The sequence below is a fragment of the Adiantum capillus-veneris genome, chromosome 11 (assembly GCF_014529385.1).
Source record: "Adiantum capillus-veneris isolate H3 chromosome 11, ASM1452938v2, whole genome shotgun sequence".
In the NCBI taxonomy this organism is placed as follows: Eukaryota; Viridiplantae; Streptophyta; class Polypodiopsida; order Polypodiales; family Pteridaceae; genus Adiantum; species Adiantum capillus-veneris.
Genome location: NC_140941.1, coordinates 122,330,811 through 122,351,150, shown reverse-complemented (window position 1 = coordinate 122,351,150; position 20,340 = coordinate 122,330,811). Strand labels below are relative to the sequence as shown.

The 20,340-nt window shown below is 44.5% G+C and overlaps 1 protein-coding gene across 1 annotated transcript in view; it reads left to right on the top strand.

Moving 5' to 3' along the window:
• Nucleotides 1-20,340, top strand: part of LOC147447937 (uncharacterized) — a 203,992-nt gene that overhangs the window by 76,085 nt on the left and 107,567 nt on the right. The window contains exons 4-7 of the mRNA XM_086523707.1: nucleotides 5,052-5,176; nucleotides 5,266-5,310; nucleotides 5,405-5,456; nucleotides 8,411-8,595. Of these exons, the coding sequence (XP_086379833.1) occupies nucleotides 5,052-5,176; nucleotides 5,266-5,310; nucleotides 5,405-5,456; nucleotides 8,411-8,595 (407 nt within the window). The remainder of the gene's footprint in view (nucleotides 1-5,051; nucleotides 5,177-5,265; nucleotides 5,311-5,404; nucleotides 5,457-8,410; nucleotides 8,596-20,340) is intronic.

Sequence of the window (20,340 nt, the reverse complement as noted above, 5' to 3'; positions counted from 1 at the left end):
GAGCCGTAAAAAGCCATGATCCCCCATATGATCTCTGTGGGTACTCCCACCTTCAGTAGCCTGTGCATCAATCTGGCCCTCGGCACTGTGTCAAATGCCTTGCGGAAGTCCACAAAGCAACAATACATCTGTCTCCCATGTGCCCGACCCTCCTCAATAATGGCTCTGAGTGTAAGAATATGGTCCAAAGTGGAGAAACCCCTCCTGAATCCAGCCTGTCCTGCTGCTCGTATGCCCTCATTTTCTGCCCATTTACTCAGTTGCTGTTCAAGAATGGATGCATACAACCGTGCCAATGTGTGCCCTATCATAATAGTACGGTAGTTCCCTGGCACCGTGGGGTCCCCTGCCTTGAATAGAGGTACAATAGTAGATAATCTCCAGGACTAGGGTAGTCCCTCACACATGACACGGTTAAACAACCGCGCAAGAACCTCTGACAGTAAATCTCTAGCATGTATCAAGTGCTCTGCCACCAAACCATCATGATCATATGCTCTCCTAGTCCTCATCCTGTTAATGGTGTTCTTCACCATCTCAGTGGTAAAGAAGGTACTAGTGGCTGGACATGGCTCTAGAGGGTCTGGTAATGGTGGTTGCCCAGGTACTGTATATAATGATGCTGCATATTGACCCCAAATCTCGGGAGAGGTTATCACTGGAGGAGGTGAGTGCTCATGGAAGAGACGCCAGGCCTCACCTGAATCTCGGCTCAAAAAGAGCTGATACAAATCACGTTCCATCTGGGCTAAAAAGGCCCGCTTCTTCCGTCGCACTAAACGCCGAAGGGCAATCCGAGATTGTCTATATGTAATGACTCCAAGCATAAGCTCGCTCTGAATCTGAACTCTCATCTCTCTATACTCCTCATCATACCAACTATTCTGAGGCATGTTCCTAGAACGTCTTCTCTGATCTGGTTGCGTGTGTGGGTATGCCTCTGCTGCTGCCCCATGCAAGATCTCCGTCAATAAAGTGGTGATCTCCTCCACTGTATATATAGACTCGGCTGCCCCCAGCCGTCTGTAAATCTCTTCCACATAAACTGAATCCGTCTCTGGTGTAAAAGTATACCGTGTGTGTGCACTCCTTCGTGGTGTCTGAGAGACACTATACTGGAAAGAGACTGACAAAGTCAGGAGAGCATGGTCCACTGCTACTCCAACAGGCCTAGGGCCCACACTGAGATCCTGAATATGAGAGATGAAGCTCGGTGAAGTCATGACATAGTCCACTGTACTGGCCCCATGTCTGTGTGGAAAGCATGTGAATCCCCCAGACGAAGGAAAAATCTCTAGACCATTAAGTATGGCCAGACCATGCGTAGTTGTCATCTCCATGAGATATCTCCCATACTCTGTGTGCTCTTTATTCTGTGAGTGTCTGTCAAGTCCCATCTCCGATATATCCATCTCTCTAAGCATCTCCTCCGAGGTATCATAAAATACCGTTTGGGAGTTGGCCGTTCTGGCATTAAAGTCTCCCAAGAGAATGATATCTCCATCTCTAGAGAACTCCCATTTGTCATCATCAAGTATAGAGAAAGGGGATTGCCCTCTAGGTGAGGTATAGACTGATGTGCTAGGGGGAAAGTAACATATAGCAATGTATAAGAATCTGCTTGTCTCAGCTCTCAGTCTCACCCACATGTATCTCGCCTGGTCATCTCTCCGGACAATTTGTAATAGCGGATGCAACTCTTCCTTGAATAAGACTGCTACCCCTCCTGAACCTCGACTTCCATGCTGGGATCTAGCGTCTGGCCGACAAGCTGTCTCCCATAAATAACCAGTCACACTTGGCATCAACTGTCCAAATTTTTGATGTGTCTCTGAGTAAAAGACAAGGTCTCTATCTTTGAAGCTATCTTCAAAGGCACCCACATCCAGCCTATATGATCCATTACAATTCCATGCCGCCATCCGGAGTGTGGTCCCATATGTCTCGCACCGTCATGCTGTGCGTTTTTCCAAAACCACTACTTTCCCTCCTCTGCAAAAGGCAATTTTTCCCTTCTCCCTTGCTGCCTTGATCTCTGGCATCAACTCTTGCATATGTGCTATTTGTGCTAAAGTAAGGTCATCCCCCATAAATATTCCAGTTTTCTTAAGTGCTGGTCTCTTCTTCAGGAATTCCTTCCTTGTTTCCAAAGTCGGGAAACGCAAAATAAGTGCTTGTTCCCCTTTAAGCTCTGCAATCACTGCATCTTTTTCCTTCATGCATTTTTCCACATTGGTTTTCCAAGATTCAAAGCTTGTAATTGCCTCATCCAACTTTTTCTGCATAATACATTCCATTACATTCACTTTTGCACGCATTAGAGCCTGCATCTCCCCTTTCACAGATAGATACATCTCATCATGCCTACCAAGCATCGCTTTATCTAATTCTTTCCTCATATCTGCATACTTAGAATTCTTATAACTATCTGCGTTTGCGTACATCTCTTTCCTGATGTCATCTCTCATAAAGATGAGCTCAGATTTAATCATCACTTGAACCCTTTCCATCATTAAATCATCTTGGACTCTGACGGTTTTCCCTGCTCGCAGTGAGCTTGGGGAGAGTATACTATCTCTGTCCCTCCGCTTGAAAGTCGCTTTCATTTTTTGTGGGGTGGTGAAGCTACTTGCATCACCATCCTCGACTGGTTGGTCCACCATCTAAGAAAGAAGAACAAAGCGAGCACTGAGTCAAGGCCCTGACCAGCGGACGCCCTGGTTGGCCTCGCCCTAGTCACCAGGTACTCGCCCTCCTCCTGGCTGACTCCTCGCCCTAGCCCTGGCAGGCTGGTCTCGTCCCGCCCTCCTGACACAGGACCAGCAGCTTCCCCAGGCCTAGCAGCTCGCCCTTGATCAGGTTCAGCAGCTCGCCCAGGACCCTCGTCCAGCAGAGAGAAAGCTCGCCGCCTCGTCCCTCGTCCAGCACGTTGGCAACACGACTGCTCGCCCTCGCCTCAGCCAGCTCGCCTTCGCCCGCGATCCTCGCCAAGAGCCTGCTCGCCCTCGCCCTGAGCCTGCTCGCTCTCGCCTCAGCCAGCTCGTCCCTCGACCAGTAGGTTGCCCTCGCCTCAGCCTGCTCGTCCCTCGTCCCACGTCTGAGCCTGCTCGTCCCTCGTCCACAGCAGGTCGCCCTCGTCCCTCGTCCACAGCAGAGGTCGCCCTCGCCACAGCAGGTCGTCCTCGCCCTCGTCCACAGCATAGGTCGCCCTCGCCTTCGCCACAGAAGGTCGTCCTCGCCCTCGGCCACAGTAGAGGTCGCCCTCGCCCTCGTCCACAGCAGAGGTCGTCGCCCTCGTCCACCGGGGGGGGGGGGGGGGGGGGGAGAGAGAGAGAGAGAGAGAGAGAGAGAGAGAGAGAGAGAGAGAGAGAAAGAGAGAGAAATGAAATGTTATATTAACGTCTTCAAAAGGCCATAGTGACCTATGAGACCAGAAAGTTACAATGTGGTGGATCTGATACAAAGTCAGAGTAACAAGATGACAAAATGATAAAAATGACAAAATAAAATACTATGAGAGAGAGAGAGAGAGAGAGAGAGAGAGAGAGAGAGAGAGAGAGAGAGAGAGAGAGAGAGAGAGAGAGAGAGAGAGAGAGAGAGATTGATTGCTTGGAAGATAGGTAGTCGATTCCGCAATCAGCCCATACATGTCCAAAAGCGATCGACGTACATTGGTAATTGCACACAGAGAGAGAAGCATACTTGCAAGAATCCACGTGAGAGACATGGAGTGGCGGAGTTCCACTCCCAGATTACAATGGCCCCAAAACCCTAATGCTCCTTGCGGTATTCTTTCTTTATTGATGATTCGCAAGGTACAACAGTTGTGGATCACTTTCTCTGCAGTCTGTCGCTGTAGAGTGCTAGAGAGGGCCTCCAAGGCTCATATTTAAAGGCCCCAAAGCCATTAAGCATCATAATATAAAAGGCTTACACCAAAAAAATAGTTTTCTAAAATTTTGGGATTTTCGTAAAAAGCCACTGCAAGTTTCTGGATGTCCTAGAGGTGCCACATCATCATATTTTGAGGTTACAAACTTGTCTGACATTGTTTCAGCCACTCTCGGGCGCTTTAAATAGGTTTCCTTGACTTTTAGGGTTTTTAGGCCCTCGGCCATTGATCTGCAAGTTGGCTGGGTTAGGATTTTCAATCCTAAACTTTTTTATCTTTAGGCCACTCGGCCAATCTTTACTCTTTAGTAAGTTGGTAAGTCTTCTATTTCCTCTCCTTCTGCTAGGTTTTAGGTTGGGTTAGGATTTTTAATCCAAAACCTTTTTATCTTTAGGCCACTCGGCCAGTCTTTAGTAAGTTGGTAGGTCTTTTGTTTCCTCTCCTTCTGCTAGGTTTTAGGCCCCTTGCCCGGGATCTGCAAAACTTAATCAAGTCAGTTGAAAATTCGAGGGTCATTCCGAGTGTCATTTAGTGTTTCTAGTTCCACATAGATAATTACAGAAGCAAGTAAAGGACATAAAAGAGGAGAGAATCTGTGCGTGGCATAGAGGATTCCGGCTTTGACAAAGAGATTGGCATGGACCACCTTTCTAGGGAGAGAGAGGCAGTACATGGCCAAAAACACAGCGTCTATGATCTCGATGCAAAAACCCTAACCCTAAAACCCGTGACATTGGCACCCTATGACAGAGAGACCAGTGCTTGATCTTTTGAGATGAGCTGTAGTACACCTTGACCCCCTATTTCCCCATTCCTCCCTTGTATTGATGTACTGATGTACATGATAGTCTCTAGCTCTCATCTTCCCTACCATGTTCACAACCCCTCCTACCTACCCATCAATGTATGACAAACCTAGATCATAGATTTTTTGTTCATTTTCTACTTTCATAGCTTTCCAGGAAAAGTATCAGATTTTATTGGGATGTAACTTTGATGTCATAGGTCGTTTTGGCCTTTTGAAGAGGTTTAATATAAAATTTGATTTCATTCTCGTTTCACACCATCTTCCATCATCATCTTAGCTTTGAGTTGTCTACTAGCATGGTGTAGGATTGACTCGAGTTTCTGATAAAATTTGCAACTAATGTCAGGACAGGCCCTTCTTTACATGCACACTTTAACGAGGTTGAGGATATGGGACCGGAAATCACTGAAAAATGTGGGTTAATACCACGCATCCTAGAGACAATTTTCTTGATACTGGCGGCAGAAAAAGCTCAGGTTCACCTTTATGCAACATGATTGGAAATGTGGTTTCTTCTCTTATTTATGGAACTCAAGAACATTCTCTTTTGTGATGATGTGCTTAGAGTGGTGTTGACGTGGAATTTTCTGTGCGATGTTCAAGCTTGCAGGTAATTGCTTGTTTGTTCAAGAGTATCTTTGTCTTTTGTAAAACAAAAACTGTAAAAATCCTTGGGATTTCCTTGAAGAGAACTGCCTTTTCAGATTTATAATGAACAAGTTGAGGATCTGCTATGCCCTGATTCCACAAATCTAAGTATCCTTTGGGTTTTGTTTGATTCAAACAGTTTCTTTTTTCAGTCAGGAATCATACTGAGAATTGTAACTTTGTCAATTCTTGCATCATATTTGATTGTCATGAAGTGCAAGGATTTTAAAGGATTTGTTAATCTAGAGAGCAGAGGAGGAAGGCCAGGGTAAAAGGAAACTTGGTAAATGAAGGTGAAGAAGGATATTTGCATACTTACCCGGAACGCGAAATCGGAATGGGGAACGGCAACATGCATGAAATGCCATTCCCTGTTTCGGATACTCACGTCTGAAACACGGAACGGCAATCCGGAACGTGAAATTGGGCTGGGAACGGGGACCTGAAAATGGCCATTCCCTGTAACTTATGGATATTTGTTCAGGATGGCTCCTTGGAACCTGCCAGAATTGAACCTGAAATAGCCTTGTACCCTATCTTCCTCATAGAGGATGTCTCTTTGAGGAGACACACTGATACATTCGCCTTGGTGTTTCAACGAGATGGATATCACTTAACTTTTGAAGAAGAATAGCAGATTTTTATTCCAGTGCCTCATTGCAGGAATGGGCTGTTGTATGCACTTTGAGTATATCAATCACGTCTTCAGGTCCTTGTAAGTGTACTGGCGCTGGAGTGAAATAGAACCCCCAAAGTAGAAATCTCCTTAGCTTTTCTCGTATATGGAGAAATGACAACAGCACTATCCTTGCCCACTGTTGCTTTGCCAAACAATAGCTTCGATTTGAGAATTAAATCAAGTGCTTACAGACATGTCATACATACCCTCATGTCATCTATCCGCCTTGGTATTCATGGCTGAAGAATGGTAGTAGACAAGATTGTCAGACTCCCATGCTTGCTCTCTGAGGTCGTCACACCTATAGACTCAATGCTTGCATGACATTTTATGTTCACATTGAGCTCCTCGCTTGCACGATGGTACATGGAGTACGGACTTTGTATGTCATATGTGTAGAAACATAAGCATGCAAATGGCAAGGAACCTATCATAAACCACGCAGAGATTGCATCGCTATGATCTTCAAGCGATCAATCTGATGACTTATTATCTTCTTCCTGAAACTGACTGGCCCTTCAATCACAGGTGGTAGATAACTGAACAGGCTTGAAAATCGAAACACAATTTGAAAATGCAAACACTCCATATAACAGACAGTTCCAAGAGACAAGGGAGGTGGAGTCGTCTCGGAGATGAGTTGGCCCCTAACGTAGGGGCTCCTGATGGTATTTTCTTACTATATTGAGAAAGAAGAAGGGCAATACAACTGCTCTTTGCTCAGAGAGACCACTCCTACAGTCTGAATACAATAGGCACGCTCTCCTGTTTTTAATTGTTCCTGTTGCTAAAAACAAGCTCAATAAAAGCAAGAACTACACACATTCTATCAACAAAAGAAACTTATGCTTGTTTCATCCCCCGTAAGGAAAGACTGTTAAAAGATCTACTTGTGATAATCTTCCATGTCAGCAGTGCTGGCCATATAGTGTCACATTGACACGTTGTCTGTATAGTGTCACATTATCAGCCAATCCCTCAGGGGGCCATGTCATCAGTCCATACAGAGACCCAGCCGTTCATACAGATATGCCACGTCATCAATTTGTGACATACCCCCCCTGGGGGCTGTCGTCCCATAGAAAACAAGAAGCTGCTCTCGACTACACCTATCAAGCACAAAAGATCAGTTGACTTTGACACCATTCAAACGTATCAGCCAGTTCATGCATGGCATATACACCACATAGCATGCATAAAACACATCTTGGTTCAAAATTTCATATTGGACACCAGATCCTTCTGACATCTCATATTGGACTCATGTAGATGTGTTAACTAGTCATTACATCTTGGCCCAACATTTCACATTAGACTCATCCAAATGTTCGCATGCACCAATTAATCCCACCCTAGTTTGATTATTTACCATCAAACTTTTAGTGTCTAGAGATAGAATTTTGTATTCATTGTTCTCATATAGAAGTCTCCTAGGAGCCTACTACCTCCTAATTATGGCGAAGATCAAAACCTCATGACCTCTATGCTCACAAACGTGTTGTTTTGTTGATTAACTAATGGAGTGGCTCCCCTCAATGCAGCATGCACTGCACCAAACTCTATGGATGATTCTAATGTGCCTGAGTTTTTTGTATGGAATCTCTCAAACCAACAGTCTCTAGAAAAGATCTACCACCTGAGGGTCATTTGCCAAGTCACCCCCCAAATTATTTGGCACCACAAGTGTATTGCCACTTGGTCCATCACCAAATAGCCTAGACATACCTTCTGTTTTACCTTTCCTTAATCTTACAAATAGCTAACCAAGTGAATCACCACTTGGTATCTGAAACCACTTAGGCAATCTACATGCTTCGTGAGGGAGGAGGATAGGGTTTTAAGAGGTGATACCACATTAGGTGTCTTATATACGAGGCCTTTAGAAATAAAGAGCATGTATGTGATAAGGATACTGGATACCACTCTTGCATCCTTCCTGTTTTTGCATCAAAGTTGTTATTTAGTAGACCAAACAAATTCTAACCTTATCCTGTCCTTCCTCAGTTCAAGTTGGAAAAAGAGTGAAATTGGACCCTGATTGGAGATGAGGGCCATGTCCCAAGTAGCATCTTTTATATTGCTTCCTCACTAGTCCACATTTACCGCATGATAATGAAGGCCTTACGTTTGGAGGATTGAAAGCATGGATTTTGGCAGCAGTAGAACAACCCTCGAATTTGTTTATATTGGAATGAGAAATAAGCACATACTTCATCTCTTCCTAATAATTTCTTATCTATTGAGCTACCAAGCTTAGAAAAGCAGCAGCCATCTGGTTCATTTTTTCTATTTCTAGAAAAGCTAAAAGTTGAGGTCAATGTCTGTCTGTTTATGCTGTGCATAAATTGTCAACTGCTTGCTTCCCTTGATAACTTGCATATAGCGATTCATGAGGATGCCAAAATAGGCATGTATGTGGAAGGGCTTCAAGAAATAGAGGTTCAGACTCCAGAAGCCACATATGAAGTGCTCAAACGTGGCTCTCTAAATCGTCATGTGGGGGCAACAGCAATGAATGCGGAGAGCAGCAGATCACATGGAGTTTTTATCTTGAGTGTCGAGTCCCAGGTACATAACCACTGATAATTTCTCAAGGCATTAAATTCTGAATCCAAGGATGTTGTTTTATTGAGTGACATAGGGTAAAATGGGCTGTACAATGTATCTTCAAGCAGTAAATGCAAAAGGCCAAATATTTTGCAGGCTTGCTCCTTTGGCTCCCTGTCCTCTGCTACCTCACCCTTGAAAGGTGGTAGTACAAATACATTAAAATCATTGTGAATCTTCAAAGTATCTAGCACCTTAAGTTTAAAGGATATCTGATTCATCCTTTTTGAGACTTGAATGGGCCCATAATATCTCATACTAAGCTTTGGATAACGCTTCTTCTTATCCTTCATCTTTCTCAATCGTGCCTTCTTAAATTTAGAAGCACCCAATCACCTTCCTTTAGCTTCAAGTCGCGACGATGCTTGTCTGCTACTTTCTTATGTAGACTTCTGCAAAGCCTTCTCAACCTTGGCAAATCCTGTGGCTAGATCCTCTACAGAACGATCAGCCTGAGCAATCTTGTCCTTTGTGCACAAGATAGGCGGAACATTCTTGCCACCCTCGACTATCTCAAATGGAGTCGATGTATGTATAGTGTTGCTGTATGCAAACTCCACGAGTGGCTCCACGAGTTGGTAATCTTTGATAGTCCATCGGTTTGTGGTTGAAAAAGAATCTGTCTGTAGTACCCACATTCTCACACACTCCTCTCCAAAACAAACTCATGAACATGGGGTCTTGTATGACACAATAGATATAGGCATCCCATTATTTCCGAAAGATGTTCGAAAGAAACAGCCGGCCTTCATTGTCTCCTTCACTGGTACAAAGTGAGCCACTTATTGAACCTACCAACAATAGTCGAGATACCATAATTCCCACTCTAAGTCTTTGGGAGGTTGAAGATGAGGTCCAAAACAATAGTCTCTCATGGTCGATCTAGAATAGGTAAAGGCTGTAGACGTCCTATCGATTTGTGCCCGTCATACTTTACTTTCTAACATACCAAACAAGTACCACAAACTCATTCAGATCCTTCTTGAGTTGAGGCCACTAGAAGCAACCCTTAACTGCCTTTTTAGGTCGCTTATATCGTTCGATGCCCAACAAAAGAAGGATTATGACTCCTTCAACACCTTTTGCCTCAAAGCCCTTGTAACACACGACTTTGCTTTCCTCTATAAATAACCATCCTTGAGAGAATATCTTGCAAATCTCTCCCCACCCTGTAGTCTTTCGAATATCACATCAAAATCTGGATGAGAAATATACCTCATATCATCAAAGTCATGATGAAAAACTGTTGTGACTGGGGATATCTATGGCTTGCGAGATAGCGCATCTCGAGTACATTTTTCTGGCCCTTCAAATACACAATTTCAAGGTGGAAAGGTATGCCACAAGTATGTGACGTGGCATGTCCAACTTAAGGAATTGGCCGAGAGGACAAGGGGTTAGAAGAACTTATGCATCAGAGAGGATGTAGCGGAGGGGCCTAGGGGTTAGGGTTTTCAAAACTTAACCCTTACCAATTTAAAGAGCACCGGCCGAGGGACCTAAAACCTAAAAAACAAAAAGCGTGAGGGTTGTTTGCAAATTCCGCAAATTGCACCGATATGTTGACGGTGCACTGCTATACAAAATCCCAAATTTTGCGCTGGCTGATTTTTGCAGTTTGCGCCATGCTTTTTGAGAGTAGATGCTTTTGCGATTAAGTGCTTCTTGGCCTTTGATTTTGGGCATCCTTTGTACTGTTTATAGGTGCCTTGAGGGCCACTCTTTGGAGGGAATTTGGATGCAGAGTCTCGGAGAGCTGGACCCTCGGGGAGTTGTACCTTTGCGAAGCAATAATAAAGAAATACTGGAAGGGGCACCAGTCTATTGGGCAAGTGCATATGGGGACAAAACTCTCCTGTTATCTCTCTCTCTCTCTCTCTCTACTCAAGTTTAGTTCAATTGTTGCAGTTTCTGTTTGTGTTTTGCTATTGATCTGTGGCTTGGGGTGTCCAAGTTCATTACAATGGTATTAGAGCTCAAACGATTCTTCTTCTACGGAGGATCTTTCTGCAACACACATGGGTTCTAGTAGTGAATCTGATAGAGACGACACCTGTCCGACTACTTGTCTGTGGGGAGATGAAGAAAACCCAAATCCCATCGGGGGAACAGAAGAAACCAATGGAGATGCTCCCTCTGATGCTTTGCATGGAAAATTTTTGACAAGGGATCTCGACAAGACAGACTGCCGACATCAATTGTAGTTTGTAGGTTGACACGTGTGTGAAAAGATTGATCAAGTATTCCCAGAATCCGAAGTATTTGAAAGCACTTGAAGAATCAGTCCCTTGGCAAGGTGCACTCTCGATGGCAAGAGGCCATCCATGCACCTCTTATGTCAACAATGAAGCAGAAAGCAAAGCCAAGTGTAGAAAAGTAGGAATTGTACTTGCAAGAAGAGTTTGATGAAGCTCTTGAAAAGAAGACAAACCAATTGTTGAAAAGCATAAAGCGCTCTCGGAAGGAAAGCAAATCAGTAGATTACCCCGGTTATTTGGGCGGGAAATCCATTTGCGAGGTAGCTAGCAGATCCAAGAAGTGTGTTTGTTTCATGGATGACCCCGATTTTTCTTCGTCTTCATTAGTTTCGATAGTTCCTCTTACTATAGTTCGAGTGAGGATGAGAAAAAGCGCAAGAAAAAGAGAGAGACCAAGAAAAAGTCTAGAAAGCACAGAAAGCAATCTAGCAGTTCAGGCTACAAGGACACCCATTGAGCCCTTGCATTCATACAACAGTTTGACATCTCATTTTCGAGAGGACATTCCTCAGAATCTTCCAAGGTACAAAGGGTGGCCTCTTATCTAAAAGGTAACGCCGAGACATGGTGATCTACTATGCTGTTGCACAGAGAAGCACCTAAGAAGTGGATAAAATTCAATAGAATTCTCACTTCGGCTTGGTTAACGGAAGAAGATGTCATCACCGCTTGGCATCATTTGAGAATGACAAAGGAAGAAACTTTGATTGACTATTGCCAGAGGTTTGGGATACCTTTTTCCCAATGTCCTCGTTTTGGAGGATCACCCCCCTAAAGGACCAGATCAAGTGGTTTTGTTGTGGACTACTAAAAGAGATTTTATGGTATTGCCTAAAGCAAAAGTCAGAATCCATTCAGAAGCCTATGGGACATGCCAAGGAAGGTTTTGGTATGCATGCCGGCTCATTGATCTATCATATGAACAAGCTAGTGTCCTCCTCAATAGGGCAAGAGTCTTACAAGGGAAAGTAGAATCAGAAGAAGAAATCCACAAGGCCCAAATTGACGAAAGAGCAACGTGCTGAGTACTTCAAAGAGGGCAAGTGATGTGGCTGTGGTGTACAGGGACATGTCTTCTTGGAATGTCCTAAGGAAGAACCAAGGGAACCAGCTGATAGTTCAGCAGAGAGTTTCAAAGAACCAAGGGAATCAGCTGATAGTTTATCAGAGAATTCCAAAGATTTAGATTGATGTGCCAGAGGACAGGGGAGGCCCGGATGTTACGTGTTCGGTATGTAAGATACGTAGTACTAAATGGTTTGATTTATTTGGTGCGTAAAGATTGTATGTTTTAAAAAAAAAGCCTACAATCTAGAATACTTTAGATTTGTGGTTGATTCAAAAGTATCACTCCATAAATGTATGAAGTTTGAGTTGAGGCTTTTGTACGATTGTATAATTCCATAGAGGCAAGTACCACCCGAGACATCCAACACTAAACAATTAGAATTGAACAACACATACAAAGCTTGAATTGACCCTGAACTATTCTATATAGCAACCACGCTTAACAATTAGAAGTGAACAACACATACAAAGCGTCAATTGACCCTAAACTATTCATATAGCAACGACACATACAAAGTTTCAATTGACCCTAAACTATTCTATATAGCAACAACAAACTCCAAAAACTTTAGATTACACAATGGATGTCAGATGAGACTCCAATAATCATTTTGAAACTATGGAAAAAAGTGAGCATGCTCACATACATCATGCTCCGTGATTCCAGCGGGTATGAGACCCCAGTAATGCACCATTCTAGCTCTAGGCTACTTCGAATATCGTCAAATGAAATTGGCAAGGCTCTAGCGAGGAGGTGAATCCACACGGCTGAACACAGAAAAAAACACACTTGAACAGAAGAGAGTTGGAGATGAGACAAGGAGTGGCAGAGTTCCACTTCCAAAGCGCTAGCGCCTTAGTAGGGCGCCCCTCTTTTAAATTCATAAAAGTCACAGATTACAACTACGGGTAAGACGCTCTCTTTAACTGTGAAACTATACTCTGATATGCTAGAGAGGGCTTCCAAGGCTCATATTTAAAGGCACTGGCCCAAAAGCAAAATCTATAAAAAATGGATGCCCCAAAAGCTCTAGCGTCTAGTAAGTCAAGGCTTTCAATAAACTGATACCGAAAACAGGCCGTTTGTACTGGCATCATAGTTACCCGCACAGATTACAACTACGGGTAAGACGCTCTCTTTAATTGTGAAACTATACTCTGATCTGCTAGAGAGGGCTTCCAAGGCTCATATTTAAAGGCACTGGGCCTATAAGCAAAATCTATAAAAAATGGATGCCCCAAAAGCTCTAGCGTCTAGTAAGTCAAGGCTTTCAATAAACTGATACCAAAAACAGGCTGTTTGTACTGGCATCATAGTTACCCAGAACGAGAAATCGGAACGTGGAACGAGGAATGGCAACATGCATGAAACGCTATTCCGTGTTTCAGATACTCACGTTTGATTGTTGTTGGACTTGCTTTTGGATCTCCCTATGAATATGTCGTCGACTCATTGGAGAATTGGTCCGTTCTTTTGGTAGATGTATTTGCCTTTAAGGTGATCTTGGCCTTTGACTTTGCGTCAACTGATCCCTTTCATTGCCGATAAATATATTCATAGGCGACGCCTTCATGTGTTTTGTGTAGCAAGCATCCTGAGTAAGTGCTCCATAAGAAAGTGCACTTCCTACTGTCGTTTCAAATGCTGAGCATTGCCTACATCAGCTTGCGATTTGCACTCCCCTTTCAGCTCTTCCTCATCACCTGCTGCTTCTTCCTTGGAGGATTCCTCTTCCTCGACATCTTCTCCCTCTCTTCATTTTCTTCTCTTTGTCAAAATCATGAGGTCTGCTGCATCATTGTGGCTGTTGAAAATAGGGGTGGACTCTGTGTAGAAGAAAAGCTTATTGGTGCTCTGATACCAATGTTAATTGGCAAGTCATTAAGAAGACGGTAAAACAAACAAACACATCACAACCTGAACTGAAATAACAAGTACTAAAACTGGAAGATTGGAGATGGGACACAGTCTAGCAGAGTTCCTGGCTGGGTGCAGTGGCCCCTAAGGTAGGCACCCCTTGCGGTATTTCTTTATTGAAAGATCTTGAACAGATACAACTTTTGGGGAGTCTCTCTCCAAATGGCGACCCTTCCATGAGCACTGCCCCCCACCGGTCATCGCTTCTACCAAGGTAGGGGGTCTGTATGCATCATCTCTTTACGCAGTCTCCGGGCAGCCACATCTTCCGGATCTGCCAGAGCCATGCCCACATACGTGCTTGCGTTACTGCCGAGATGGTAAAGAAAGCCATTGACAAGATGAAGACTAGGAGAGCATATGATCACGATGGCCTGGTAGCAAAGCATTTTATACATTCCAGAGATTTGCTTTCAGAGCTTCTAGCAGTGATGTTCAAACCGTGCCATGTGCGAGGCCCTACCTGATACTTGGAGTTTGTCCACGATCGTACCTATCTTCGAGTCAGGGGACCCGATGGAGCGTGGGAACTACCGCACTATCATGATTGGACACACATTGACACGTTTGTACGCATCCATCCTTGAACAACAGTTGAGTAGATTGGCAGAGAGAGAGAGAGGGTGTACGGGCAGAAGGACAGGCGGGTTTCAGGAGAGGTTTCTCTACTGTTGATCATATTCCGACACAGAGAACCATTATTGAGGAGGGGAGATGACGTGGGAGACGTCCCAGAGGTAGATTGATGTGCAGATTGCAAGAGATGGGGTTTCCAATAGAGTTGATTTGGGGGATCATGGCTCTATACAAGTCAGTAGTGGGGCATGTACGCACTCTAGACGGGATTTCTGATTTGGTTCACTCCACTATTGGGGTGAAACAGGGCTGCCCGCTATCTCCTACACTATTTGGTATGTATGTGGATGAGGTTGCTGACTACATTGAGAGGGATGGTGATAGAGGAGCACAGGTGGCAGGGACATGGATCCCACTACTGCGTCATTTAGATGCTTCTTACACATTTGCCCACGATTCTGGATTGTCTGTTAACCTGGGGAAAACCAAGGTTATGGTGTTTAACACCACACCACAGTGGGTCAAGAGGTCAGCACCTACTTTTACATATGGCCAGGAGACGGTGGAGTATACAGATACATACACCTATTTTGGGGTAGTCTTCAGTGGACCGGCATTTTCATTGAGGGGGGCAGCAGAGACTAGATTGACGAGAGCTTATGCAGGCTTGGGAGGTTTGGAGAAGATGTGTACGCAGGTTCAGTTTCAAGAACCTCGAAAAAAGCTGTGGATTTTTGACACTCTAGTGGCTTCAAGTATGCTCTATGGGGGTCAGATTTGGGGGCCCTCGGTGGACCATCAAGGCAGATCTGGTAGCACTGAGGGATGGAGATGTATGGAGAGGCCAGCACTTGAGTCATCCCTTCATCTAGCACTACAAGGGGACTCAACATGTTTGCATGCGCAGATGACATCATGGTTTCAATCACACAGCTTCAGCATGGATAGATGCCTCCATTCTAGGACTCCTTGGATGCACCCTCCCTTTCTCTCACATGGATGGAGACCACCAGACTTATACGTCAGGATTTGATTCAACTAGATACCAGAAGCACATGGATACAGCCGGTACAAGAGTTGGGCACGAAGATGGCTTTCTATAAAGAGCATCTCCTCCAACTAACAGAGGATGGATATGTGATCAGACTCGCCTATATGGACACTCGTTTATCCTATGGGATACGATGCGCTATTGGTCAGATGCGCACATCATCGCATCAGCTAGAGATTGAGACTGGCAGATTTAGGAGAGTTCTAGCTGAAGCTAGGATATGCCAATTATGTCATATAGAGCCAGAGACAGTGTTACATCACATTTATCATTGTCCATATACTACGAGGTACGAGGCTGCTTTCACTGTCTATTCAGAGAGGGCTTTGGACGGTTTGGTAGAATCATGAGATTTCAGGATCAAAGATGCCTCATGTTGTTTTTGCTAGAGCTGCGCAAGCACAGAGAAAGTCTCTTGAGGAGACCAGGTAGTGGGAGACATTCGCAGAGGGAAATCATTGACTTCTTTAAAAGAGGGACTCAGTAGTCGGATGAGCATGCTTCACAGCAGACTTTAGAGCCCACTTCTATCAGAGGTATATTAGTGGACAAAGCTACTGAGCTCGGGAGAGCTAGACGCCCACGTCTACGGGAGCGACCGCGACATCGACGGAGGCTTTAGTAGAGAATCAGGACTATTCTAGCACGACATGGGAGACGCCCAGTACGATTATCTACAGAGGTGGACATTGACGAAGCTCTTTAGCGACGGATGCAATACTTTTTCGGACAACGCCCGATGCCGGGCATCCTCTGGCATGGATGATGATGATTTTCAGGGTGACGAATTGAGTCTTTTAGTTTTGGTTTTAGTTTTAGTCTTGCACTTTACTTCATTTTTTTTTGTACCCAGACATTTGTATCAGTTTGGTCTCATAGGTCATTTTGGCGTTTTGAAGACGTTTAATATAACATTTCGTTTCATTTCATCTCTCTCTCTCTCTCTCTCTCTCTCTCTCTCTCTCTCTCTCTCTATATGGTAGGATCTTGCATGGCAAAGCTTTTGGGAAGCATCTTAGAACAAAGCATAAGCACATGGGCAGAGACAAATGGAAAACGAGCAAAAGAACAAGCAGGTTTTCGACCAAAACATAGCACCATTGATCACCTCGTTTCACTCAGGGTATTAATGGAAGAGAGTCGGCTAAAGGGAAAAACATTATACTGTTGCTTTGTAGATTTCACTGAAGCCTTTGACACGGTCCCGAGAATGGGTATATGGAAAAGGATGGAATGCATAAAAGTACCGATGCATCTCAGGAGTGCGGTAGCACGTCTCTATGACAGAGTCATATGTCAACTAAAAACGCACGAAGGGCTGTCCAAAGCTTTCTCGAGCAACATGGGGGTCAAACAAGGATGCCCTCTCTCCCCTACTCTTTTTGGATTGTGCATTGATCAAATAGAAAGCTTCCTCCCTCAACTAGAAGGGGATGAACCAGCCATCAGGATGCTTACACTTCTCATGCTCATCTATGCAGACGATGTGGCTCTTTTCGCCCATGACATTACAGCTCTACAGAAATTGGTCGATGCGTTACATGCTTTTTGTGAAAATGTGGGTCTATCAATCAATGTAGACAAAACAAAGTTCATGATTGTAAAGACTCGTAAGATGGATATCCATGACCCCCTCATGTATCAAGGGAAACAAATTGAGAAAGTTGACAGTTTCAAGTACTTGGGGATTGACATCCCGTGCAACTATGCTTGGGGACAATCCGCACATAATAGAATTGACATCGGCCATGCCAAGTACTATCAATTTGAAAACATGTGCACACAAAGGAACATAAAAAGATGGGAGATAAAAGCGACCATTTTTGAGACATGCGTAGTGCAAGCCATCCTCTACGGAGTGGAAATCTGGGGAGCAAGCATTTCAGTCCACACATGGAATGAAATTGAAAAAATTCAGAAAAAGTTTCTATATCGACACATGGGGGTCAAAAAGACGACACCATACTCCGTGCTACTCTTGGAGACAGGCAAGAGACCACTAGAAATGAAAGCATTGCAAAAAATGTACACGTATATCATGAAGGTCAAAGCGATGCCTACTACTCGAATCCCCCGCATTGCATGGGAGACAGGATGTGCGCCGCAAAAGACAAAAAAAAGCAAATTTCTGTCATCGAGCCTCATACAGGACATTAAGAAATGGTTCGCTAAATGGAATGTAGAGACATATGTGGACATGCTTATTGAGGAGGGCAAGGAGGGAGAACACATGATGAATTTTGAAATTGCATTACTAAATAGCCTCCACACCAAGTGGAAGACAATGCAACACCGCTCGAAATTTGAATACTATTGCAAGCATGTCAACACAAAGTATTGGGAAGGGTATATCACAAACCCAATGGAAGCCCAGGCCCACATACGAACACCCATGCCCCACATGGCACGAAGAGCCATCTCTTTGATGCGCACAAGGTCACATATGCTCAAAATAGAAACAGAGGGCTGGCTGAAAATTGATGCTTCTAAACGGATATGCACATCATGTACAATGCAAGCTCCCGAAGATGAAGCACATGTGACATTGGAATGCCCAGAATACGGTCACATCCGGGCTAATTTTCAACCACTTCTAAGCGGTTGCTCTACCTTTGCGGACCTATTATCCAAGACAGACCCCTCCCCTACAACTCTCGGAACATACCTCACCCGCATACTTGAGCATCAAAAGACACTCATAGGAACACAAAAAGAGAATAACACACACCACACCATACACCCCCGTGAGGGGAGACTATGTATCACTTTGAGGTCCCATGGGTCATTTCTGGCCCCTCGCGGACGTTAATACCAAATCAAATCAAATCTCTCAAGGCTTCCGTACCGCATGATATCATTCGAGCAGAATTAGCTGCCCCCCCTATGGAGATTGAGGCGCTTACCAGATCAGTCTCCTTTGTACACAGTCTGTGGGATACTACCAGAGACAGATATGCCAGGGTGGCTCTAGAGTCCTCCAGACAATTAGCTCTTAATGGGGATACATCATGCTGGTATGCACAGATGGCATCATGGTTTCAGACACATGGTTTCACCATGGACAGGTTGCCTCCTTTTCAATACTCTCTACAAGCACCCTTGAGGTCTCTGACGCGGGTAGAGATTAATAGACTCATTCGTTAGGATCTGATCCAGTAGACACGAGGAGGACATGGATAGAGCCAATACAGGAGTTGGGCACAAAGATGGCTTTCTATAGAGAGCATCTTCTCCACCTCACGGGGGATGGGTTTGTGATTCGACCTAGCTATATGGACATGTATCTTTCTCATGGTTTGCGCTGTGCCATTGGCGAGATACGCACGTCCTCACATCATCTCGAGATTGAGACTGGCAGATTCAGAGGGACACCAGCAGATAACAGAATATGCCGCTTATGCCATCTAGAGCCAGAGACAGAGGTACATTACATATCTCATTGCACAGTGTACTATGAGATACAAGGCCGCTTTCATTGTCTATTCAGAGAAGGTTTTGGGCCTCTATGTAGGGTCATGAGTTATGAGGATCAGAGATGTCTTGGGCTATATCTACTCGAGTTACACAGGCATAGAGAAACTTTACTGAGGAGAGCTGAAGAGAGACAACCCCAGAGACATATCACATATTTCTTTACACTGGATAATGTACACCCAGAAGAACAGGCAGAGGAGCAGCCAATAGTGGAGAGGTCTGCCCGCACTATTGGCATTCTCATAGACCGAGCATTGGAGCTAGGTAGATCTAGACGACCCCGATGGAGAAGAGGAGCTACACAATTTCGAAGGAGGCCACAACAAAGGATTTGAGCCATACTTTTTCGTCGACGAGAGCGCAGATGAAGATGGATCTCTACTTCCCTCCCATATTGTCTACACATTGTACTGCTTAGTTCACACAGTTTACGCCTTTCACCTTTCACACCTATCAGATTAGTTTAGGATTCCGCAGTATTTATATTTTGTTATCCTAGTTTAATTTAATTTTTTTGTCAATCTGACTTTGTATCAGAGACACCACATTGTAACTTTCTGGTCTCATAGGTCACTTTGGCCTTTTGAAGACGTTAATATAACATTTCATTTCATTTCTCTCTCTCTCCATCGAATGTCATTATGCACACTTCCAAGAGCCTCGGACGAAGGGGTGGCTATTTGACACAATAGTTTCGCCGGCCTTGATGTATGGAGTAGCCCCACGCCTAGCTGCCCACCGTACCAAGATAGAGCGACCGTAGGTTCTTATGATAGCTTCAATGATACGCAAAAGCCCTTCAATATCGCATGACATCGTTCTAGTGGACTTTGCTGTAGTATCTCTGGATTATGGTACGCTCGGATCATGTAGCGGTCTCACAATACGGGATTGACACGGACCATCTTTCACCACGCTAGCATGAGAGAGATGCACCGCATATCCACCTCTCACACAGCGAGAGAAACGAAGTTCTGGGGCGGGATATGTGGAAGCTTTACACATGAGAGACGTGGATATGAGCTAAGTGCCCTTCCTCCAAAGATGCTATCCAAGAGAGACTGCTTTATTAGCATTTCGAAGGATGAATTCATAGAGAGACCTAGATACATGGAGGGCTTATTACCATAGGATTCTAAGGTGACGATTGGCTAGCTCTGGGTTTCGTCATATTGTCTTGAGAGATAGACTGGTGGAGGGGCTTGAATCCCCAAGGGTGAGCAAATATGCAGACTATGCAGAGAGAAGGTGGATTGTGAGTAGTAGAAGGAGGTGGAGGATAATGAGTACCATGTATGGGGATGTAGGGCCCACATTGCCATAAGATACCGTACCCTGTTCAGAGAGCAATGCTCCCTCCA